Genomic DNA, 27,631 nt, shown 5'->3' on the forward strand with positions numbered 1-27,631 from the left:
AGCTCAAACGTATCAAAAGTTACTAAAATTGTGCTGACACTTGTTGCAATCGAAGGACCTTCGCAAAGTTTGACTGGTCAAATTTCAGATTTGTATCCGGGTTATTAATTTAGTAGAACTTTTGCCTTAACAGTGTTAACATCTGTAAAAATGCCAAAATAAAGAAGGAATACATCTCAAAATGTGCTCTATTACAGTGCATATTTTGCCTTTTCTTGCCATATAATTGAATCTACTATGCCGAATAATTTGGTGCTCCCGTGCTGCATAATTCCAGTGGCTCTGGCAATAACACATTCATTTATTAATATAGGTCATGTGCAGGGCTCTCTCCTGTACTACAGAACAGGAGCATGAAAATGCACATGGTTTTGTATGGCTGCATAGAGATCCTGTATTGTTTATGGCAGTTTCTAAATGTCATAACTCACTTCTTTGGCGTAGCAACAGTTGATAACGAAACTTGTTAACCACTGTTGCTATGCCATGAGGTCCCTCCAGGCCAGGCTGACAGGGCTCTTTGAGAGCCTGTCAGCACAGTGATGGTTATCTACTTTGGAAGAAAGCATAGCTGTAGGAGGGGAAAGGAAGGCATGGAAGGTGATGGGAGTTGGTTAATGATTGCTGGTAAGCTTATTTTTATTAAATTTATGACAGGGAGGAGAGGCTGTGTTATGTATGGCAGCCCCATCAGTGTGTCGCAGTTGAAAGCGGGGTAGATGATTTTGGAGGTCATATGTAACGTAACATTATTGATGGGTACAAAGTGAATTACATTAATGTTTTTCAACTCTGGATTGTGAGTAACATAAACAACTCGAACTTCGCTCTCCTTATATATTTGATGTCACTCAAAACCCCTTGGTGAAGAACATCCCCGTAAGTCACTGTTACCCATCTATAATTCTATGTTGTTCCTACAGGGAAATGATGCTTGCAGCCTTGAATGATAAGTGTTTGTAACCATTTCCTAAACTCAGCAGTTATAATTGAAGAATGTTGATATAAAAGTTAGATTAATATAGCATAGCACCTTGAGCCACATGGAAATATTTCAAAACAAAACTTATTTTACCATTTTAGCTGCCAATTAGAATATTCAGCTACACTGTAATCAATATGCAATATTAAGAAAGAAAGTGAGTCATTATCTGTATAACCTGGTAATCCTGTCTTAGGTTGTGCTGTACCACTCAGACGGCGAGAATTCGGCTTCACTGGTTTACCTCCTTGCGCTAACTCTTCATTTTCTAGAACCAAACAGATGACAGGAAAAATTAGAGAACATAAATTATGCCACCATTGCGCTGCAATATATCCGTCTGGAATAAAGATAATGTCTGCAATTTAAGGTATCGTGCTGTTACCTTTAATACCACACATAAATTAACTGAAACTGGTTAAGGTGGAGTGTAGATCTTGGGCAGTTTTAGTGAAACAGATCAATAGTTATTGCAAAACTGTGAGACATATTCTACAGTGTCATGCCTTTTATATAAAGCCTTAAAGTACTGCTGTCACCATTACAAAGAAATAAAACAGTGTGGTGCTAAGATGAATATGAAAGAGTAATGCCTCTTTAGACACTGTTTCAACCCATTCAATATGGAGTCATTAAAGATTGTCACTTAACCTGATGGTTCTCTATTGGCTTTACATGTGTCTCCCTGGCCTTCATACCACATACAGAACACAAAGGCTCTGGGTCTGCTACAGTCACAAGATATGCGGCATTTAACTTGTAAAGTACAGTATACCAGATTCACTTTTGAACTGAGGGCTCAAGAGTTATTCTTTGATAGCAGCTCTGGGTTACTGTTACCTTCTCTCTAATAATGTGGACATGCCATGTCCATTGGGTAAAGTTAACTTAAAGACATGACTCTAAATCCTGAAAGATGATTGCTGGTGATAGGAAACAAGCATGGAAGAGAGGTAACGTGAAGAGAGAGCGAAACAAGGAGCTCCATAATCCTGTCTAATAGAGTTAGCTTTCAGTCATCCCCAGACACATTGTATATAGTGTGTTGTATTGAAGCATTTATATAGTGTCATATCAATGGCAATTTATGGGAATCAATTAAATGAAATACGTTATTTGTAGGTCAATCATAAAAACATTACAATTGTGGACCAATTATTGATAAATCAAAGCCCAGAAATAACTCAAAGTTGATCAATGGTAGGAATTCAGTACAACTAGTAAATAAAATTCAAAGTTCTCAAGGCAGTGCTCATACCCTTCCTTACGTAGGTAGAAGAATGAATACATGATTTGTGTGGACTGTGCGATGCCTGAACTTTCTACAACTCCTTCTGTCTCCCACTCTTGAAAACGGAAGTGTTCTTATTGTATAGCTTTGTGGAACATGTATGTATGTATGTATGTATGTATAGGCATTTATATAGCGCACTACTTACCCGTAGGGTCCCAAGGCGCTTCGACCGCTGCGAAACCCTTCCTGGCTTCCCTGAGAGATGGTCCCTTAATGGGTATCTCCAGGGTGAGACCAGGCATCCCCGGCGGTCTGGTGGGGCCGTTAGTGAAGATGAGGCAAGCTAATGCCCAGAGTTGCCGAGTGTGATCGCTGATCAGAGTGGGCACCGAGGCAAGAGAATTGTCGAGTCCGCTGACCCTGGTCCAGAAACCTGCCGCGCCGGGAATCGAACCCTGGTCCCGGGCCGTCCTCTGCTCTCGGGTCTGCCGCCTCTAACCAGTGAGCCACACTACTTCACTTTCACATTCGTGCCATTAGTAGGAAGCTACCAAAGTATAACTTGTTTGACTGGTCTAGTGGCTTTACTATCTGTGTAATAGGAAAATTAGTGAGATGCACCCATGCCCAGGTTTTTTTAATATTCAAATTGTTTGCTGGCAAACCAAATAAAGAAATAGCTAAGGTAAATTGGTTAACTTGGTATAGGATGAAAAGTCCCAAGGGAAGTAGCCATGTGCCTTTTTGCTTGCCATTTCATCATGCTGACAGACTCCGCATGGCTGCTTGCAGATGTGGACTGTGTCATGAATATTCTATTTCAGTGGACTTCAGGGACCTGCCAAAGTATTTTACCAACACTAGACTACTCTCCAATGGCCAGGACATGACACCGGTCATGAACAACCAATGGCCGATGATAGATTATCCATCGTCAAGACATTCAGAACTACCGTCTGACACACCTTAGAGAGATCACTATAGTATATCATGCCAGGGACCCATTATTTCCAGAGTGTGAGTGTGTTTTGGGGGGAGACGGGCAGGCGGCGCATCGAGTGGTAGGCAGAGGTGTCTGTTGGGAATATTGAGGAAAAAGTATTGAATGGACAATATCATCAATATCGTGACCAGAATATTAGGGAGAAACTATCACCAGGTAAGTTTGTACTCTATAGATTTCCTAAACCTAGCTCTACACACACTTACTTTGCAGATATATATATATATATATATATATATATATATATATATATATATATATATATATATATATATATATATATATATATACATATATATATATATATCCAGATCACAAAATTGCTCATTAGGAGATGCCACTCACTGGGAAGAGTAAAGCAGCATCTGACATAAAATGCCCAACGCTTTTCGAGCACGGCTGTGCTCTTGTTCACGGGCTGAAGGTGAGTGACAAAACTGCCAAGTTACAAAGACACCTTATTGCTGATAGAAAGCCAAGCCCTGGTGGGCGTGTGCCCAGAGGCATGTTGGTCTTCGTGGTCCTTTGAATGTTCCTCCCTGTGGGTGCCGATATGCCTCAAATGTCCTGCAGTGTTCCCCAAGTGGGTTTGGTGGGGTAAAGGCACCCCCGCATCTGTTCATCACCAAGTCCTGCCAAACTACCTTCTCCGCTCCTTTGTGCTCGGTAATTACCAACCACAGGATCTGCATACTAGCAGGGGGCGTCTCCGCGACCGAGCGAGCCGCAAAACTTCCATATCATGAAGTTGCTCAGTAGGAGATGCCACTCACAGGGAAGTTTAAACACCTTTATTGGCGGACAGCAGTGTAGCAGCATCTAAAACTCCTTCCATTGACATCAAATGCCCAACGCATTTCGACCACGTTATAGTTAGCTGGCCATTTCACTTGTACAAAACCATTGAAATTCCCCCTTTATAGTTATTTATTTATTAGGCAATTTGTACTGTGCAAACTAAAACCCGAAGGTGTCAAGGCGCCTATCAAAAGGAAATCAAAATGCAAAGCACAACTACAGATACGCGCGCACAAAGAGGTGGGTCTTCAGAGTAGTTCTAAATAATTGTAGGGTGGGAAGAGACCTTAGTTCAAGCCGGAGTGCGTTCCACCATTTGGGGGCCAGATTGGAAAAAGCTTTACCACCCCATCTGGTTTTCCGAATACGAGGAACTGAAAGAAGAAGTCTGTTTGAGGAACGAAGATTCCTGCCAGGATTGTAAGGAGACAAGATGGATCCAATGCCAGTGAGGCTATTTTTTGCTAAAGCCTTAGTTAGTTCAGCTAACTATAACGCGCACCCCCGCAATGCACTGATGATGACGTCACATATTACATCATTAATGACATGTCAGTGACATCACTGATGGCATCATTGATGACATCATCCATGTGATAATTTGATGCACCTCTTCATACCCTAATATAACCTTTCATACACCCGCTCTAAAATAGGCTACCTTTTTCAAAACCATAGACACATGAATACCAGTTACTACATACGCACTCACTGATCCCTAGGTCTACACACACATCCACTCATTCACCCATACAGTCATTCATACATGCAGTCACTCATCAATACAACACTATACACTATACTATACAGCACTCATACACTTATACAGACACTCACAAACCGCCACTCATCCAGAGCTACTCACACACCTAGTCAGTCATGTAAAGATTCAATCACACTTCCATTTATTCAACTATACAGTTATACACACACCACCTCATTTATTCATACAGATACTAACGCATACTTTCTCTCTTATACAATCTCTGATACAAGTACACACTCATCCGTACAGCCACTCTCACAATCAATCACTCTTACATATAGTTATTTATTTAAACCCTTACTCACATATACTGCCTTTAAATATGTAGTTACTCGCACATGTACCACTTAGACATCCATTCACTCAACAACACACCCATACACACACTCACCCACCCATACAGCTGTTTCCACATGTACTCTTCAACCCATACACCCAGTGAATCAATCACTCACACATCGATGCACAGAGTCACACACCTCCAACCCACCCACACACACACTCAGGCACCCATAACAATACTCAGGTAACCAATCAATAAGCCATGTAGACACTCATGTAGCTACTCACTAACCCATGCAGTTGCTTACACACCAACTGACAGACTGATACATACATTCACACAGTTTAGTCACTAATCCATGCATTCAGTAAGACAAGTTTAATTATTCACTTATACAGTCAGTCACGCACATACTAAAGCCTCCATCCAGACTCTTATACACCTGGTCATTCTTCAATACAATTTGGCATATATATAAAACATATTTAAAATGTATAGAAACACACAGTCACTGGATGATGTCATCAGTGATGTCATTTGAGATGTCTGTCACTGACCATGTCATGAATGATGTAATATGTGACATCATCAGCAGTGCATTGCGGGGGTGCGAGTTATAGTTAGCTGAACTAACTATAACAGTGGAATTTCTATGGTTTTGTATGAGTGTACAGATATATATATACACACACACACATACATACATATATACATAAATATATATTCACTGAAAAAACCATAGGTTTCACACACCTTATAGTTAGGAATTAGCATTTAAAAAACCTTGCAAATTCACTGAAAAAACCATAGGTTTCACACACGTTATAGTTAGGAATTAGCATTTCAAAAACCTTGCATATTCACGGAAAAAACATAGATTTCACACATGTTATAGTTAGCTGGACATTTCTCTCATACAAAACCATTGAAATTCCCCGGTTATAGTTAGTTAAGCTAACTATAACTCGCGCGCCGGCAATGCACTGCTGATGACATCACATATTACATCACTCATGACATGGTCAGTGACATTATTCAGAAAAGGGATTGGCACAATAGATCAATGCCTAAATCTGCAACTACTGATAGGCAAATATACTGTGACGAAGAAGGGAGCACTATTTTTGGCCTTCATGGACCTGTCCTCGGCCTTTGACCGAGTAAACAGGTCCAAGCTGTGGTCCAATCTTCTAACTTTAGTCGTAGATAAAAACATCGTCTATTTTCTAGCGGACCTGCACAGGGACTTATCTGCAACGGTGAGGTACGAACAGCAGGGTAATTGTACAGAACGTATACCCATTTCAAATGGAGTTAGGCAGGGGTGCATCTTGGCGCCCCTGCTTTTTACATTATATATTAACAACTTAGACACCTTCCTAACTTCCTCCTGTAAAGATATTCCCTGTGCAGGGAAACGCATGATTCCCGCACTCCTATATGCGGATTACGCCGCACTCTTAGCCAGAACGGCAGTGGGACTCCAGTTACTGCTAAACTCCTTTTCGGCCTTTATGAAGTCACTAGACTTAAGTGTAAACTTTTCGAAATCACATATAATGGCCATTGGTCAGAGATCTCTAAAGGTCAAAACCCTTCACTGTGAATGGCATATACTAACCAGGGTGTCGTCGTTCCCATATTTAGGAGTATTATTCGACGACCAAGGATCCTGGGGAACCCAAATTACAGCGAAAAAAACTGTCCTGATCAGAGCCACATCGGCTGTTTTGGGTTTTGCCAGGAAATTAGGAGCAAGGCCAATGAAGGCCCTAATTCAAATATATAGAGCGAAGTGTATATCACTAGCAATGTATGGGGCCGATTTCTGGGGCATTAAAAATACGAAGGCCATCCAGATTGTCGAAGATAGGTTTCTAAAGAATCTCCTAACTGTCCCAAAATCAACAGCCAATTGCATCGTCCATCAGGAATGTGGAATTGGCTTTGTTGAATTGCCGTGGTACCCCTACAGAAATGGATAGCTACTTGGCTAAACCCTGATTTAGTGCTAAACCATGATATTTTGAAAGATTGCATGTCACTTGATCGTTGGCTGTGTATACCCTGGCTCAAATACGTCCAGAAGCTGTCAGTCAAGCTGGGTAGACCAGAATTATATAATTCCCAGGAAACATTAGAGAAGGGAGATATAAAATGGTCCAAGGAAACATACCTGCGTATAGCCACCATGGACAGCAGAGAAGAGAGAGAGCTGGAAAAGGAGACAGTAAGGGCCCACCACCTATGTAAAACAACATTATCCATGGAACCATATCTAGGCTTTGTCACAAATACCAATCACCGATTTTTATTGATCAGATTTAGATTTAATCAATTTCATTTTCTTCTCGGAGAACAGAAAGGTTGGAAGAAGGTAGATGACCTTGGGCCCTGACCTGTGATAATTTTTCGGGGCAGGATATCATACACTTTATATTTTTCTGTGAGCACCTTACTGTCATTAGGAAGCGTTTCATTTTTCCAATTTTAGTTAACAAAGGTTTTATGCAAGTGAGACCAGCAAATGCTGACAAATGAATGGGAAACTTTTAACATTGCTAATTTTTTATCTGCAGCTGTAAGAACCCTGAGGAGAATAACTTAATATTTTATAACTATGTATATCTTTATTATTGTGTCAAAATGTAATCAGTTTGTACAATTTTTATTTATCGATTTTTTATGTACTTATGAGTATTAACTGGATTTTATATATTAAGGTTTTACATTTGCTGACAAAACTTGTTTTTTAGAATGCTTTTATGGTTTGCACATAAACCGAATAAAGATATTTGACTGACTGACTGGACAACTTAATAAAATTCTTTTGCATAAATATAGTATCTGTGGAAGACAAGAAAAAAATAAGTTACAATATATTATTCATAATACAAAACAAAGTACAAGTAAAGAAAAAACAGAAAGGGACAGAAAGGAAGGGTGAGGGACAAACACAGAGGAAGAAAGGAACTAAGTAATGTACTAAAAGGAGTGAGAAACTAAAGGAATGAGAGTTACCAAAACGGATTGAGGAAACAAGGTTAAGGGAAGGGAATCGACGGATGGAATAAGTGAAAGAGTGTGAGGAAGAGTAAGGGAATAGGTGCAGGAGAAATGGAATGAGAGCGATGCAGAGAGAAGAGAACATGAAGTGTTGGAACAAGACTCAGATTGAATGAAGGGTAAGGATAGTGAGGAAAGGGATATAACAGTGAGGGAATGGGAGTGATGGAAAAAGAAGCATATTAAGAGAAAGGAAATAGAAGTAAGTGAGAGAGAAGAATGTATGGAAAGAGAGAAAAAACAAAAGGAAGACTAGAGGACAAAGAGAGAGACAGTAAAAGAGAGAAACAGAGGGAGAGTGACGGACTGTGAAGTAGTAAATCAGTTATACTGACTGACACAGAGGAATAGACTTAGACACAAATGGAGAAAAGGGCAGTGAACGAAAGGGAGAGAGGAAGTGAAAAAAGTGGAGTGAGTGAACATCACTCAGTGATCATATGAAGGAAAGAGAGTAAGGGGCAGTGACAAGAGTCTGATCGATACAGCAAGACAAGGGTACTGATAGAGAAAAATAGGAAAGAGAAGTGAGGAACAAACAGAGAAAAGAGGGAGATGGACAAAATGAGTGAGGGTGATGGAAGAGTACTGATGGTGAGACAAGCACAGTAAACGTGAATGAAGGGGAGTATGTAGAATGAGGGAACAGAAGTAACATGAGGAAAGGTAAACAAGTAAGAGAGGCAGTAGAGAAAGGATATAGAGAAATAGAAGTAAGAAAGTAATGAAAAAGTTTTTTTTGTTTGTTGTACTTACCAAAATATAATATCTGTGGAAGAGAAGAAACAATTGAGTTATAATATATTTTTCACAATACAAAATACTAAATATTTGTACAATATGTTATATGTTTTATTTTGCTGTTCTCAGAATATATTAAATTTCACTAAAAACAGTGAGTTCAATACAACTCATCATATGACAGCGGGCAAAAAAAAACACAATCAAAAAGATTGTGTTTAAAAAACCCATTCAACATTTTCATTCACAATATAACAATTAGAAAAAAACATATCTTAAATGTCTTTTTCAAACTGCAATTTCTTATATAAGTAAACAATCTCAACAACAATCACAAAGTAACAAAACGTTACTACCTTTTTCTTATACACTCTAAATAAACTAATATCCAAACATATGCTAACAAAATTTACCCGAAATACTCATTTGTTTGTGATACTATTCCTCATGGCCAAATAGTATCTGCAAAATCCTTAGTTTGGTACTTACTTAATAGTACTCTTAAGCATGTATCTCCCGACCGTCTGAAACAAAAGCACCCACATCTTTCGGTCCATCTAACAATGGTTATACCTACACCCAATAGTATTTATCATAAACATAGAACCATAAACAAATAGCATGCTATCAAACCTCAACATCATCTGGTATGCTGATCATACTCTGCTCATCCTTTATTTCACCAAGGAGCTGTATACCTTTAAAAGAAATCACCCTGACTTACAAAGTAATTCTCAGCAGTAGATTAACCTTTTTTTACAGCACTAATCTTCCTAGGCCAATTGTGTTCCCAAACATTTGGGTTCCAAAAACACTAGGTAAGAATTTGGTAAGTCAAAAGGCAAACGTTGTTTGAAAGTCAATTGAGTGTCATTACAATGAGTCCAGCCTTTTGCACATTTTAAGTAAGCTGTATAATGTCCAGATGTTGTAGAAGAACCAGCATGGAAAATAATAGCTACAGTTACAAAAGTTACTCCTGAAATTGATAATTGAGAAGCGACAACATTTTTTATTAAAGTTGTCAATTTTGTTCCATCAGGTCTACATCGTTGGAGCATTAAAATGACATACTGTCCATATCTTTGTATAAATAATGTTGATAACATTTCTGAGTTGCATTGGGTACAGACCATGCTTTGATTTGCTTCTCTAACCAGATTACTAAAAGTCACTGATTTGCAGGCTGGTAATGTCAAATATATAAATCTTTCTGTGTCTATTTGAGTACTACTTGAAAATGAACAATTATCACAATCATGTTGCCATTTATAAGATACACCAAATATATTTTGAGTATCTAAACCTTCATCTTGCTATAAAACAAGCATATACATAAGAAATTCCTGACAATCTTGCTGAATATTCTGCGAAAATTGATTTACTCCAGAACATATGTCTAAAACATTTCGAATATCAGAAACACTTTCTATTTTTGTTTTATCACTCCTACATTTTTCAAAGACAGAATTCAACAAACAACAAAATCTTTGATCCCGATTATCAACAATCTGTTGCCGTAAAGTTTGAAGAAAAAAAACAACATTAACCACTACATTAGCATAGCAGTTGACACCAGAACTGTTTTGAAACTGAAAACCAACAACCTCTTCAATATTATCCTTTCTCTTTTTCTTTGCAATTACTGGTTCATCTACTTTTTTTCTTTTCTCTACAACCTCAACAATTTTTCTCAAATCTACTTTTTCGACCTACCACAAACTTTTCAAATAAAGGATATTGAGGTAAATTTGGAGCATATTCTCTTCGTAACCTATTATACTCTTTCACACAATTTAGATCTGCACTAATCTTTGTTTCATCAAAATCAATCAAATATAATCCAGATAAAGTTCTAACTCGAGATAAAGCAACATATGCCATACCTTCCTTGAACACAGTACTTCCAATATTCACCAAAGCACTATCTACACTTAAACCTTGAGATTTGTGAATAGTCACTGCATATGCCAAACAACCAGGAAACTGTTTTCGGCGCACATATAAATCTTTTACAAGCAAAAACTGAGTAGAACAATGACACAATTGTTGAACTTCTTCAATTTCATCAAATTTGATTTTCATAATTTCAATCTGATCTCTATTTGGGTAATTCACAAAATCAACAACATGACCCATTGCTCCATTTACTAAACCTCTTTCCACATCTAAATTACGTCGTAAAATTATTCGACAATTTAAACATACTTATAGATTCTTTTCTAAACCAGCTGTTTTAGATATTGACTTGTCTAAAGAATCTAATTTTGACTTTAACTTTTCTGACAAAATAATAGTAGATCCTTCATGCTATATTTTATCAATAGCTTCCAATTTTATAATTTCTTTATTTTCTAACCTTAACATTTTTTCATTGAAGATTCCACATTCTTGCAGAGTTGGCATCAAGCATATTACTGATTGTTTTTCAGCAATTTTTCTATATATATTCTCTGCACCAACATTTTCCTTTGGAAACAAATTAGAAAGTAATCGTGTCTGTAGAGCTTCTTTGCCATGTTGACTTACTTTTCCAATCCTTATATCATCAAGAACACTTTTATAATCAGCATCCTTTGCCTGTCGCATATTTTGAGTCAGTGCTGTGTATTTGAAATATAACCATATATTAACATTTCCAATGCTTCCCAGGCACTTTCTGGTATCTTCATGTGTAACAGTTTTAAATACTAGTTGTCCTTTCACAGGTGTTAGCTGTAGTAGATCTCCAAAAACGATTATGTGTTTGCCTCCAAATAACACATCATACTCTGTTTTAAGAATTTGTTGCATTCTTAAATGCACAAAGGCAAGCATTATATTTGATACCATGCTTACCTCATCAATACTAAGAAGTTTCATTTTTTTTAGAACTCTAGAAACTTCACAACAAGCTTCTCCAGATAGCTTGTGGTATTCTAATTTATTTTCATGCTCTACTGGCAGCATCAGCAAACGATGTAAAGTAAACACAAGAGAGTGATGACTCTGTTCTTTTTTGAAGATAAGATGCAATTCCTTTAATTAGAAAACTTTTTCCAGTTCCTGCTTGTCCACTCACATACAGTCGGACAGGTTGAAATGACGTACATGAGCACTCTTTTTTCTCATGAAGTAAACCATGCTCAATCTGCTCAGTCAATTCATCATATATTTGTTTCTGTTGAACATTCAGTTGTTTTTCCAATTCTTCCAAGTTTATTACATCCTCCTGAGCTTGTTGCATTGCTCTTTCCACCTCATCCATGGCAGTCGCTGCTTCATTTTGGATAATTGGTCCTCCTAGTGGATCCTGACTCAATGAAGCAGAACTTTGACTGTCTTGAGAACTGTCTCTACCAATCTCTGCTGCAATTGCAGCTTCTTGCTGTATTTCCTCGTTCAACATTTCTAGATAATTAGTGAAAACAGGACATTCTATAGTATTTTTGGTTGCGTTGAATGAATCTTCATAACTGAGAAAATCTCCAAGTAGTTCCTCTTCTGTACGCCATGGTTTAAAGAGTTGCAAAAGAGCTAAATAGTAAAATTCCCTTTTGTCAGGAGTTTCGCAACTCAGTTTTCGATGATTAATCAAATGTCCTTTTCTTTGTTTCACCAATTACAGCATATACTCCTTTATTATTATCTTCTGAAATATTCCTCTTAAATATATAGCTTTGCAGTACTTCATAGAGACAAACGTTCTCAAGATGATTACTTCTATTTGGATAGTATGCATCCAACATATTTGTTTTCAAAATATCTGTACTGTTTGGTTCTTTCTCTGCTAAATACTCAATTTCTTGTACAGATTTTAAAACTCTGTTTCGTGTTCTTGCAAGTCCTAAATTCACCCAAATAATTGTTCTAGATTTGGCATATAGACTTGCAGAAGATAAGCGATCTGAACATTCATATGCTCCAATTTCTCAATGAGACAACATCTTCAAACTGTAGCTGTACAGTTTCTTACTTAGGCTCTTTTCATGAGAAAGTTCCTCCCACATTTCCTTTAGTTCTGTCGTCTCAGATTTTGTAATGTAAGATGTAACATATCGAGCCACAGCAATAGAGTTGTCTGCAACATACTGAATATCCATGTTAGCATTCCACATTGACAATATGACTGGGTTATAGTCATTTATGAATTTTGACTCTTCATTTCTCCTTAAGTTGTAGGGATTTTTCGGTGATTTTCTTGTCACAGTATGTCGTAAAGATGACATAAAATTGTTCACTCTTCCTTTCGATGTTACTGGACGTGGAAATGCAAAACGACATTTTGTGTAGAACTTATCCTTAGACTTGTATTTTCGACGACAGAATTTTCCACAACGATGGGTTTGAAATCGTAACACTTGTCTTAAATTCTTTTCTTCTGTACTTTTTGGTACAGCACATGTAGCATATTGTTCAATAAAACTCATCACTGTCTCATCTTAATCTGTTCCGAATTTGGGGGCATCTTTGATCCATAGCAGCATATGTATATGAGGAGCACCTCTTGCTTGATACTCATTTCTCCAGAAGAAATCCAGAACCTCTCCCAAAGGAGGATTTTTTTTGTTTGTTATAAAAGACATCATAGCTTCAAATCTATGATTGAAATACCTGCATACATTAACTGGATCAAAGAGCACAATTCTCCAGGTGTCTTGAATTCTATATTTTCTATGTTTGCATTTGCCTCTCGAAGAAATTGAAGTAAATCTTCCCAAGCATACTCAGCACAGCTTAGAGTAAGTAACCATGTAGGAGTTCCTAAGTTTCTTAACATACATTTCAATTCCCCATGACGACGGTACCAATACTCGTTAGTACCACGCTGACATGCCATCAGATTAATTAGCCGAGATTCCAAAACAGTGTCATTCTATTGGACTTTATTCATAAAGTCCCTTGCCGAAACATTCTGCAGATGTACTCCACTTTTTAGTATGTGTTTCACTGCATAAGAAAGTCCAGACAAGTCACTATCAAACAGAAGGTGAAAAAAATATGGAATACATTGATGAAACATTGGATCTTCTGCATATAATCTTGATGTCCGGTATTCAGATGCTGGTATCTGCACAGGTCGGTCATCATATCATCCACCTTGTTCTGTTGGAAATAACTGAGGAAAACAACGAGCTTCCAAGCTTTCTTCCCATACACTAATGGGACTTCCTTTGGCTTTTTTCGTTTGGAATAACTCAATAGCATTCCCCATTACTTCTTTGGAATGCAGTGGATGAACACGGTAATGTTCGTAGATTTCTTCACTTCTGGACACATCCACTTGTTCAATTTGTCCAGCTGACAAATTACTCTCCTCCTCTACAGTTGTTTCCTCTTCTTCTACATATACATTTTTGTAGTATTGATTGTTTTTTACCAAATACAACGTTGCCTTTTTGACTTTCCTAACATCCACTAATTCTTGCCAGATTTTCTTACTCTTTGTAGGAACGCCATTAACTAGAATAACTAGAGGTTCCTCTTCCATATTTTCTACACCAATTGTTTCAATATTTTTCTTTATATTTAGAGGTAAATATACAACTCTTCCCTTTAAATCTCTCAATAAATCTGAAGGAGGCAATTTCCCTGTCTTAGGCTCCATACGAACAATAGCCTGAAATGGATGCACACATTGAATCAGAATAGACTCATAAGTATTTAAATCCATCAGTTCACATGGAATATTTACCAACTCAAGATTATATGTACAGCTCTAGCTGGCATTTTATTTTCATTTAATTTATTATAACAATATTTACAAATACGTTGATCAGAACCCAAATCAAAACAATTCTCTACTAACAAGTAAGTTGCAAATGCCTTCCACTCATTATTATTCTCCTTTTCAATTTTTAAATATAGATCAATTAACCTGGTCTGATTTTTATAATGAATTCTTCTACAAAAGAACAAGAAAAGTTGGGCCTTTCTCCTGCAAGTGACCTTAAACCTTGTAATTTCTTGGTCAAAATTCTCTGTACCAAAATTTTGAACATTTTCACCCACATTTCCTTCTATTACTGTATCAGTTTCTGCACTGCCCTCTTTTTCAGAAAAATAACTAACCTCAATTTCTTCACAAATGTTCTTTACATCTAATACAGATCCATGCAAAAGAGCACTGTTTAACTGTTTTAGCTTAAGTACTGGACTTTTTGCATAATACAACCTTCTCACTAATTTCCTCACTTCAGTATGATGCACTGCTAACATCCTAAAATGGTGAAAAACACTCTGACATACTTTTTTAGAAAGACAAGCTAGTGAATGACCTTGCAAACCTGTTTTTTCTCTCACTAGGCAGGAGTCTAATTCTTGCAACATCTTAAACTTCTGTTTAATACTTTTCTTACTCTACTTCCGTAAGAAATTGTGGAAAAAATCAATTGAATCTTGCCGTACACTACAAATACTACTACAATTCCAAGTGTACACCGGAGCCTTAGCATGTCTCCCTAAAACTTCATCAGCTAACACCTCTTCTGCATTTCTTGGTACAATTTTCTCTTTTTCAATCGGACAACCGTCCTTCACCTCATATGCTCGACCACTGGTGTCAACTGCTTGCAACAAATCATTAATCTGAAAGTAACTCTCTTTGTTAAAAAATGGCTCAGAACTTGAACTATGCTTCCATTCTCCAGAAAAAACATTTCAAAAATGAGTTCTATTAATTAGTCTTTTTCACTTACTTTTCCCTTTCAAAACATTAATTGCCTTGTCTAGTGTACGAAGTCTATTGATTACTAAAATATATACTTTCTTTTTTAATTCTAACGCTTCATACACAATACCTTCAATTACGTTTTTTTGGTTATAAAAAGCAGTTTTCCTTGTATAAATCTTTCCACTTTTCAATAAATTTGAGATAATTCTGTTATAAATCATTTTCTTCCTTATTTCAACAAATTGACTCCTTCGTCTATTACTAAAGGTGTTCTCATTGTCACAAACTTTTCCACCTTCTTTTCTCTCTAATATTTTTCTTTTCGTTGTTTTTGAAGATGTATTCATCTTTGAAACATTATTTGCATTTTTGGTCCTTACAGTTAATTTCCTTAGAAAATCCTTGGTTGTCAGGAGCATTCTTCTTTTTCTCTGTACAATGTTGTCTGGATGCATCTTGTAATTGTGTGGTCTTGGAAAAGTAAGCCTTTTTATAGTTTCTTCTCTTCACCTCTTTACTAGGCATCTTGATTTTCTTTAGTCTTTCCTTTAAATCTATTGTGAAGTAAAAAAACATGTTATAGACCACTACTAACATACTACATAGCAATTACAACAACTACATGATATAAACAATGATTCACTTCATAATAAAGTTGAAGGTACAGCAACAGTGTCTGACCAAAGTAGCAAATCATACAGTCTCTTCCTCCAGCCCTGCACCATCTATCCTGTGAGTGTACCACATCTATGTAAGCTTGCACTATCTGTGTCTCTGCATGAACTATCTCACCCCCTCTCTGCAACATCTTTTCTGTGACTACAACATCTGTTCCTCTACCTGCAGCCTTGCACCATCTATCCTCTGCGTGTACCATCTCTGTATCTGCTTCCACAATCTGTGTCTCTGCCTGTACCATCTATCCTCTGTGTGTACCATCTCTGTGTCTGCTTCCACTATCTGTGTCTTTGCGGGAGAGGGAGAGATAGTGGAAGCAGACATAGAGATGGTACACACAGAAGAGAGATGGTTCAGGCAGAGATACAGATAGTGGAACCAGACACAGAGATGGTACACACAGAAGAGAGATGGTGCAGGTAGACACATAGATAGTGGAAGCAGACACAGAGATGGTACACACAGAGAATAGATGATATAGGGCTGCAGGCAGAGGGAGAGATAGTGGAAGCAGACACAGACATGGTAGACACAGAGAATAGATGGTATAGGGTTTCAGGCAGAGAGACAGATAGTGGAAGCAGACACAGAGATGGTACAGATAGAGGATAGATGGTGAAGGCAGAGACACAGATAGTGAAAGTAGACACAGAGATGGTACACACAGAGTATAGATGGTGCTCGCAGAGGGAGAGATAGTGGAACCAGACATAGAGATGGTACACACAGAAGAGAGATGGTGCAGGCAGAGACACAGCTAGTTGAACCAGACACAGAGATGTTACACATAGAGGATAGATGGTGCAGGCAGAGACACAGATAGTGGAAGCAGACTTAGAGATGGTACACACAGAGAATAGATGGTGCAGGCAGAGGCACAGATAGTGGAAGCAGACATAGAGATGGTACACATAGAGGATAGATAGTGCAGGCAGAGACACAGATAGTGGAAGCAGACACAGAGATGGTATATACAGAGAATAGATGGTGCAGGCAGAGACACAGATAGTGGAAGCAGACACAGAGATCGAACACACAGAGGATAGATGGTGCAGACAGAGACACACATAGTGGAAACAGACACAGAGATGGTACACACAGAGGATAGATGGTGCAGGCAGAGACACAGATAGTGGAAGCAGACACAGCGATGTTACTCACAGATGATAGATGGTGCAGGTAGAGACACAGATAGTAGGAGCAGACACAAAGATGGTACACACAGAAGAGATATGGTGCAGGCACAGACACAGATAGTGGAAGTAGACACAGAGATGGTACACACAGAGGATAGAGGGTGCAGGTAGAGACATAGATAGTGGAAGTAGACACAGAGATGTTACACACAGAGGATAGATGGTGCAGGCAGAGACACAGGTAGTGGGAGCAGATACGGAGATGGTACACACAGAAGAGAGATGGTGCAGGCACAGACACAGATAGTGGAAGTAGACACAGAGATGGTACACACAGAGGATAGGGGTAAGATATTTCTTTATTTAGATATATAAAAAACATATCTTTAAAAGATTCTTCCAGCACATTAATACAATTTTACAGAATAAAAGAGATTAAGAAAAGAAGAAAATAAAAACAAAATAAAATTTGGCATTCTTATCAGTGCTTACTGCAGCGTGTCAATTTAGAAGTTAGCACTCCCGGACAATGCAGATGAGGTTAAAGTACATATTTATTCTGCACAGTTGTCCAGTTTTTCTAAAAGACTATAAGCTTGCTGAACGAATTTTGCCAATTTTATATTTAAAACAGTGTTCTCTAAGGACAGAGCAGCAATAATGGCATGTCTACAAGTCCGAACTCCCAGCCTGTTCCATTCTGGCCTGAGTAGGCGTCTGCGTTGGAGAATAAAGAAAGGGCATGTACAAAGCATGTGCAAAAAAGTTTCATTTGCTGACCCACACCCTCTGCACGTTTGATCAACCCTTTTTTGATGCCATACAGGGAGATTTTGAAGGAAGCGCCAGTCTCCCTGTCTTAGGGCGATCAAACATCGCTTTAGATGATAAGAAAATGTTATCGAAAGGTAATTAGCCGGGGATAGTCGTTTGTAGGAGTTGGCTACTGCCCAAGCATGGCTGCGTTTCGCAAGGAGAGCTTTGTACATGATCAGGGATTTCAGTCTTATAACTTTTTTAATTGTGTTTTTGAAAGCGGTCTGGCTTGGATTAAGGGCCCAAAGATCTGCAGCAGACATTTGTTGGATATAGTCATTTAGGAGGCGGCTGAATGATCCCCCCGGATTGCTCACACTGATTTCGTTCCAGACCAGGAGTTCCAGGGTACCAGCTTCTGCCTGTCTTAGTTTGTGGATCAGGTTAAGATATGAGCCAACGTTAGAAAATTCGTAGTTAATTAAGCCCAACTCTAGTCTGACCTGAGCTGGCGAGGAGGAACTCGGCAGGTGAGGCAATTTCTTATAGAGTTTGGTTGTCAGTTTATTTAAGGAATTGTTCATTTTACCCTTAAAGATCTCAATGCCATACGAAAGTGTGGGCCCGATCTTTGCTCTAAGCACTTCCAGTAAAGGCAAGAGCGTGGGGCTTGAGAGTCTCCTCGATAGCTTGGCCAAGGATACCATTAGCGCTGTAGCCTTGGCTGCAATCACAGTGCTCTGTTTGGTAAAACTCACCCTGAAGTCCAAATGGACCCCTAGGTATTTGTACGATTGGCCAATTGAGATGCTTTCTTTGTTTATTGTCCAGCCTCCACTGCTGTAACGTTTTTTGCCAAAAGGAACAACCATAGTTTTTTTCATGTTAATTTCTAACTGGTTGTTGACCGTGTAATGCATTAAGGCATCAAGGAGTCTCTGTAGCCCCACTCTGGTGAGACTGAACAGTGCCAGGTCGTCGGCATATAAGAGATAGCATAATGCCGTGCCTCCTACTTTTGGTGGATGGCTAATTACTTTCTCTAACGAGCTTGATAGGTCAGCAATAAATAGATTGAAGAGAAGGGGGACCAGCACGCATCCCTGTTTGACACCACGAAAGGTCCAGATTTTCCGGGAGAGATGCGCGCCAGACCCTAACTTCACTCGAACGCATGTGTTGGAGTACAGCAGGATGATGGGATTCAGGATATTATCTGGGATTCCCCACTGCCTCAGTTTTTGCCACAGAGCAGCCCTAGGCACCCTGTCAAATGCTGCCTTGAAGTCGACAAAGCAGCAAAAAATCGACTTAGAATTTGTAAGGGCTTTATCAATGATGGTGGAGATTGCCAATAAGTTTGTCATTGTTCCTGATTTGGCAACGAACCCTGTCTGATTCAAGGGAATCAGATTTTTATCCTTTGCCCATTGTCTGAGATCCTCCAGAATGAGGCCTGCAAAGTGCTTTGCCTCTATATCCAGCAAGGCAATTAATCTGTAGTTGTTCGGGTTGCCTCGTACTCCAGCTTTGTAGATGGGATGGATAATAGCACCTCTCCAAGAATACAGAATGGTTTGATAGCTCAGGGTGTAATTAAAGAGATTTGATAGCACCTTGGACCAGAAAGGGACGTCGGACTTGAATAGCCTTTGTGGCAGGCCATTCGTGCCTGGTGCTCCGTCTTGTCTCCCTTTCGTCAGTGCTTTGACCACTCTTTCTTCAGACAATTCCTCGGATGAGGTAAGCCCCTGCATTTGATCGGGTGGAAGGTACGATGTTATGCCCGCGCCAGTGTCAGAAGCCCATGTTCATCCAGGGCGGTCAGGGTAATCTTGTGCCTGGAAATGCTCTGTTAGGTACGAGATCCAGTCTGCTTCCTGGATGTTCGCTGATCCGGAGGATGTTATGTTTCGATCGATGTTGTTGACAAGTGACCAAAATGTCTTTGAGTTCTGTTGTTTACTTTCCCATACCAGTTTAACCCAGAATTGAGATTCCTGGGCCTTTTTCTCTTGGGTGACTGCCCTCCTAAATGCCTTTTGGGCATGACGGTATGTAACGAGGAAGCTGCTGTTCTCTGGAAATTTTAAAAGCAACCTCAGTGCGTTGTTTCTCGTTCTTTTTAATGTTTTTATCATGGGGAAGGCTGTTGCTCCTACTGGTGGTATACGATTTGGGCCCTGCCTTGTCACTGGATAAGTTCTGATCAGATGTGCGCATAACTGTGACCATATTGCTGTTGGGGAAGCCGTTTGGTCTAGAACACACATGATAAAATCCTTGCTTGTTTTTAAGATGCACTGACAGTTAGACTCACTCCATTTCAGGCGTTTTAAGTTATCGGAATGTATTCCTTTGTATGTAAATGGTGCCTTTTTATGGAGAGCTAAATTTATGGCAAGGGAAATGACCAATGGCCTGTGGTCGCTCTCGGGCCTTGGCAGGACGGAGAAGCTGGCCAGATTGAACAGGAATTCGGAATTGCATATGGTAAAGTCCAGGTAGGATTTTGTTCTTCCATTTGACCAGGTCCAGTTTGGGGGGGGGGAATCACTTGCTGATCTTCCATTCACCACTAGGTACCCTGCATTGTAAAGTCTCATCACGGTGACCTCGCCTAATGTATTGAAAGCTTGCACAGGGGGTTTAGATTGGGGGACAGCCTCAATGATGCTAGTCATGTTGGGTCCTTCTGGATCTGCTATGTTCCCCTGGAAAAGGTTCGTGTTGAAGTCCCCTGTGATTATGCGGTCCGAGTTAGGATATTCTGTGGCTATATCATTCATTATTTCGCAGAATCTGGCCAGGTGGTCTTTTTTTGTGCGGGTGTTAGGATTAATGTACACATTTATAAGTAAGAGCAATCGCTGTCTGCTCCGTAGATTGATTTTGACCCCCAGTATCCAGTCTTCTTTCAGGTAGAGTTGACTGAATTCGCCTTTTAGGTTATTGGATATGTATATGGACAGCCCGCATTTAGGGTGGCCGAAGCGGCTGTCCCTCAGTGCCTGTTTCCGGTATTCAATGAATCCTTCAATAGGGCGGCCCTCAAGTTCCCAAGTTTCCTGCAGGGCAATTGCCACATGTTCTCCCAGGAAAGACATGGTGTCTTCATTTAAGGTTTTTTGATGTAGGCCGCAGATATTCCATGAGCACAGTGAAAGAAGTGGCTCCCCCTTGCTGCTGACCACACTGTGCTGTTGTGCCCCTGACGGAAGGAGTGATTTTAATGGATTGTATGTTTTTACTGGTGAACCTGTCGCAGATGGTCAATTTCTGTTTTTTGTGGCCAATACTGCTGGCAGCCATCCCCAAGCATGGTCTGGTTCTTTGTTTCTCACCACTGTTTCAGGGCATTTAAATTCTATGTCCGACCCTGAGGCATTTTTTAGAACAGAGAACGGCCTCCCATGCTCTGTGTTTTTGATGAAGGCCGGCTTGCTGGGTGTAGTTGCTCCTGATAGCAGCGTGATTGGATATCCTGGTGTTAAATAAGGGTGCACTCTAATCCCCCAGTTCCGCAGTGTAGCCTTGTGTTTGAGAAAGGCTCCTACCCAGCCTGCCTGTGTGAAAGTTACAACGGTGACCTCAGAGGGTTGGTTTCCTCGTGGGGGAAGGAATTCAATGGATTTGATGTTATTCGTATCCAGACCCTCTAGCCCCGGTATGCCTACCGCTAATTTCAGCAGATTTGATCTGTTGAGAATATCGTGCCGCCCCTTAGATTTGTACTCGGGGGCTAGTAAAATCCGATGACACGATTGGTTGTTGCTTCGCGGCTCTGGTGCAATTGTGGGTTTGAGGATCAGTTTTTCGGTTGTTGCATCAGATCTATTTTTATGTAACTTCTGTGGTGGTTGGAGGGGAGCCCGTTTTGATTGTGGAGTATGACTGATCAGGGCAGCTGTGTCATTGCAAATGGTTTTAGTAAAACTCAATTTTGATGTTATGTTTTCATTCCCGAAAAGGGGGAGGTTCATTAAAAGCCGAGATTTTCCTGCCGCTGTCTCTTGCCCAGTGTAACTTGACCTAACTGGGCTCACCCTTGTGCTTGTTGCAGGATCGCTACCCTCTGCTTTTGTTGCCGAGGCAATTTTTGATGATCTTAGACTCTGAGGGCTACTCGCCAGTTCTTGAGTGGGTAAGTCCACAGTTGGACCGTTCGAGGTTGTTGTTGGGTTTGTCGTTGGTTCCACTGTGCTGGGTTCTATAGAGGATTTTTTGTTTTCGGCTATCGAAAAAATGGGGAAGAGATTCTGATGGGCCAAGTTGGAATTAGCCCTGAGTTTATTTCTCGCTTTGCGTTGACGTTTACGCTCTCTTTTGCTGCAAGGAGGAATAGGCCCGAGAGAGGCCGGGACTGATGGGGCGGGCGAAGAAGCAAGGCTGTTGATTCGCCCGTCCTCAGATTTGGCATGCTGGTTTATAGGCCCGGTTGGTGATGGGAGAGTGCAGTTTTCAACCGTCGGGGTCGGTTTTATTGGAGCACTATGAGGGTGACCGTTCATCAATGGAAGGCGGTTAATTGGTCCTGTGATGTCCGCTTCTTCTTCCTTTATTTTTGTATTTTTGTTTCCACAGTCCTCCGGTGGTTTATCCTGTTCTTGATGTTTGGTGGGTTGCAGTTTGGCTGGCACGTATCCCCCCCTCAGCTGCTTTACTTCCCTGATAACAGTGGAAAGGCAATCTGGGAGCAGGGAGAGGGAGTCAATAATTGGAGAGCAGCAGCACGTTGGTTGAACAAAATTCGCAGATGCTTGCGCCCTTAGAATTAACGAGTGCAATTGGTCTAATTTGCCATCGATCCCTGACGTAAAAAGTGCCAGGGTGTTTAGTAAATCAACTTGCACCTCTAGTTTTACTGAATGGTAGTTAAGTGCGGTCATGGTTTGTTGGAGAGTCTGCAATAGTTGAGGCCAAACACTGGTCTTAGTGTCCTCTTCTATATTAGGTTTATCATCCGGAGTGAGGCTCGGGCTTGAGGAATTTGAGGTGGTCTTAAAGAAGAGGGACAAATCCGACATGGGTTGGCCATTTGCTGCCATCTGCGCTGATTGACTTTGGCATGGAGTCCTTGTGTGGCCAGAAGGCGGAGATAACTTGTGTGAAGGACATGAGTCTGTTGATGCTGTTAATATTTTTGTTATTGGTGAATTAAGCGAATTTGAAGGTGGATAACTACCATTGGATTGCGCTGGGCCAGCTTGCCCGTGGATTTGCACCGTCGTTGTTTGCTGTGGAGAGCCCGTGGGTGGCTTAAACGGGAAATGTGGAAGTTGTAGCAGCAAACGGGGGGCCTCTATTGAACACATAATATCTTCCAGCTGTGATTGCGGTGGGGGGACAACCCCGTTATCGTCTGCCAGAGGAGTGAGGGGCTTCTCTGGTTGAAGAGGAACGGTTTGGGTATTTTCCCTGTTGTGGTTAGTACAGGTTGACCCAAAAATATAGACCTCTGACGGCTCTTTTGTTGGCATTGTGTTGAATGCTCAATTTTGCGGTGGTGCTTTAAGGTCAAACCCTAAATGGTCATTGGTTATAAAAGTGGTTGCCTCTGAAGTTTGCGGGTGTTGCTCTAATAGTTGTATTAATTCTGCAGTTTTTGATGGGGTCTTTCTGAAATAGTCCCGTAAGGTTAGGCTCTTGGGTTTTTGAGGTTTTGGTGTGTGCTTGACGTGGCCCTGAACCCCAGCTGCGTCTGGTTGCTTGGGCTTCCTTCGCTTGGGTGCAGTGTACTTTCTTTCTTTTCCAGATCTCATTGCTCCAGTAAGGTCTTGGCTTGGGCTCTTTTTCACCACTGCATGTAAATCCAAAAGAGATTAAGGACTATTTCCCAGTGGAGGTTTATTTAGTTTATTTCGTAGCTTTGGGCCACTTAAAATTGCTATGTCATTAAAAGTAAGAATAGTCAGTTGGATGTTTATGTGCTCCGTGCAGTTAATTAGCAGTTAATTGGCAATGTTCTTTAACAGTTTCATGGAGAGCAGGAATTACTATCCTACTGGAATAGCTTTGATGTATAGCCACGTACCTGGGTCAGTTAGTGTGTTCTTCGCGTCCCAGGTTCCCTTTCAGACAGCAGTCCCCGCTGATCGATCCAGGCCAAGCCTCTGCCTCTGCCTCTGCCTCCCGTGAGTCCCACTGTGTCACGTCAGCCTTTATCTTCAGCTCGCAGAGGACTCGCAAAGGACTTGCGTTAGAACAACCGGTCCCAAGTCACTGCTCACTTTCCAGCGAGCGTTTGAAGAGATATCAGGCACAAATGTAGCCGAGTCCTGGGGCTTTCACAGTTTCTGCTGCTGCTACTGCCTACTCCGGGAATCCTCACGGGAAGGCTCACGGCTGTTGTCACTTCTAGCCTGCTCACACCTGGATCAGTGGGGTGGAGATCTGCTTGGAGGCAATAAGGGTGAAGGGTGAACTCGGCTCGCGATGCATGACCGCGTTGGCCCCCCCGCCTTGGTCCCCCGCCTTGGCCTGCATTGGCCCCCCCGCCTTGGTCCCCCGCCTTGGCCTTTGGCCTTGACACTCGGGCTTGGGGTTGGGCTGCTTCTTGATGCCTTTGCCCTTGCTGTAATTGCTGTAATTGCTGCTGCTTGCTGCCCGCTACTGGCACTCCTGGCACTCTCGTCCAGAAATTTGCGGCTCCCAGAGCTCCACTCGAGGCTGCTGCCTCATCCGCTCCCAATGCGCCGCTCGCTACCGTGTCCTAATCGCGGCTCGCGGCTCCAGGCACGCAGGGCACGGCCCGCGGCTGGTTCGGCAGAATCCCGCTGCTCCGACCGTTGTCTGTGCACCCCTCGCGGCTGTGGACTTTGCTTAAGCTCCCACTGTGCCCGCGGTTATTTTCGGCTGGGGGATTATCTTGGCAGGTCTGCCTCAGCGTTTCGGTCTAGGAGCTCCGGACGGCGTCCTCCTCGTCTTCCTCGTTTTGCTCGACAGCTCGACAGCTCAACAGCGCCACCGTGTCACAGAGGATAGATGGTGCAGGCAGAGACACAGATAGTGGAAGCAGACACATACATGGTACACACAGAGGATAGATGGCGGAGTGCTGTAGGCAGAGGGTCAGATAGTGCAAGCAGAAACAGACATGGTACACACAGAGCGTTGATGGTGTAGGGCTGCAGGCAGAGGGACAGATGGTGCAGTCACAGAAAAAATGGTGCAGAGAGAGGGTAAGATAGTTCAAGCAGAGACTCAGATAGTATAAGCAGACACAAACATGGTACAGACTGAGGATAGAAGATGGAGGGTTGTAGGCAAAGGGACAGATAGTGCAAGCAGTTACAGACATGGTACACACAGAGGATAGGTTGTGTAGGGCTGCAGGCAGAGGGACAGATGGTGCAGTCACAGAAAAGATGGTGCAGAGAGACGGTGAGATGGTTGAAGCAGAGACTCAGATAGTGCAAGCACACACAGACATGGTATACATTGAGGATAGAAGATGGAGGGCTGTAGGCATAGGGACAGATAGTGCAAGCAGACACAGACATGGTATACACTGAGTATAGAAGATGGAGGGCTGTAGGCAGAGGAACAGACAGTGCAAGGAGACACAGACATGGTACACACAGAGCGTTGATGGTGTAGGGCTGCAGGCAGAGGAACAGATGGTGCAGTCACAGAAACGTTGGTGTAGAGAGAGGGTGAGATGGTTCAAGCAGAGACTCAGATAGTGCAAGCAGACACAGAGAAAATATAAGGAAGAGTGGAAATTCCAGAAAATAAAGGACACTATATGCAGAGAGAGGTAGACTGTGAGAAGAGACAGGGAAGATTATAGTAAAAGGTGCAAATATAATTCTTTAATTTACACAGACACTCTGTGTGATCCTGGACAAAAAGTTTAAAACCAAACTTTTTACCAAAACACATTTACCACACGAAAATATTTAGGAGACAGAACACAGCCTATCTATTTCAGCAGTACAATACAGTGCAGAAACCTGAGTAATTTTGAAAAAACATTTCCAATTTGCAGCATTACTTTTTACCAGCATTACATCCGAACAAAAGACACAATATTTTAATGAAATAAAACAGTATAACCAGAGAGAGGTAGACTGTGAGAAGAGACAGGGGAGATTATAGTAAAAGGTGCAAATATAATTCTTTAATTTACACAGACACTCTGTGTGATCCTGGACAAAAAGTTTAAAACAAAAGTTTTTACCAGAACACATTTACCACACGAAAAAGTTTAGGAGACAAAACACAGCCTATCTATTTCACCACTACAATACAATGCAGAAACCTGTGTCATTTTCAAAATACATTTCCAATTTGCAGAATTACTTTTTGCCAGCATTACATCCAAATATAAGACACAATATTTTCATGAAAGAAAACAGTATAACCAGAGGGAGGTAGACTGTGAGAAGAGACAGGAGAATTTATAATAAAAGGTACAAATATAATTCTTTAATTTACACAGACACTCAGTGTGATCCTGGACAAAAAGTTTAAAACCAAAGTTTTTACCAAAACACATTTACCACACGAAAATATTTAGGAGACAGAACACAGCCTATCTATTTCAGCAGTACAATACAGTGCAGCAACCTGAGTAATTTTGAAAATACATTTCCAATTTGCAGCATTACTTTTTACCAGCATTACATCCGAACAAAAGACACAATATTTTAATGAAATAAAACAGTATAACCAGAGAGAGGTAGACTGTGAGAAGAGACAGGGGAGATTATAGTAAAAGGTGCAAATATAATTCTTTAATTTACACAGACACTCTGTGTGATCCTGGACAAAAAGTTTAAAACAAAAGTTTTTACCAAAACACATTTACCACACGAAAAAGTTTAGGAGACAAAACACAGCCTATCTATTTCACCACTACAATACAATGCAGAAACCTGTGTCATTTTCAAAATACATTTCCAATTTGCAGCATTACTTTTTGCCAGCATTACATCCAAATATAAGACACAATATTTTCATGAAAGAAAACAGTATAACCAGAGGGAGGTAGACTGTGAGAAGAGACAGGAGAATTTATAATAAAAGGTACAAATATAATTCTTTAATTTACACAGACACTCAGTGTGATCCTGGACAAAAAGTTTAAAACCAAAGTTTTTACCAAAACACATTTACCACACGAAAAAGTTTAGGAGACAAAACACAGCCTATCTATTTCACCACTACAATACAATGCAGAAACCTGTGTCATTTTCAAAATAGATTTCCAATTTGCAGCATTACTTTTTGCCAGCATTACATCCAAATATAAGACACAATATTTTCATGAAAGAAAACAGTATAACCAGAGGGAGGTAGACTGTGAGAAGAGACAGGAGAGATTATAATAAAAGGTACAAATATAATTCTTTAATTTACACAGACACTCAGTGTGATCCTGGACAAAAAGTTTAAAACCAAAGTTTTTACCAAAACACATTTACCACACTAAAACGATTAAGAGACAGAACACATCCTATCGATTTAAGCGCTACAATACAGTGAGAAACCTGAGTAATTTTCAAAATACATTTCCAATTTTCAACATTACT

General features: G+C 40.5%; 1 protein-coding gene across 1 annotated transcript in view; it reads right to left on the reverse strand.

Moving 5' to 3' along the window:
- Positions 1 to 27,631, reverse strand: part of LOC144772911 (uncharacterized) — a 2,519,762-nt gene that overhangs the window by 1,256,232 nt on the left and 1,235,899 nt on the right. Inside the window, exon 14 of the mRNA XM_078657606.1 lies at positions 1,161 to 1,250. Coding sequence (XP_078513732.1) covers positions 1,161 to 1,250 — 90 coding nt within the window. The remainder of the gene's footprint in view (positions 1 to 1,160; positions 1,251 to 27,631) is intronic.

Source organism: Lissotriton helveticus, chromosome 8, assembly GCF_964261635.1.
Source record: "Lissotriton helveticus chromosome 8, aLisHel1.1, whole genome shotgun sequence".
Taxonomy (NCBI): Eukaryota; Metazoa; Chordata; class Amphibia; order Caudata; family Salamandridae; genus Lissotriton; species Lissotriton helveticus.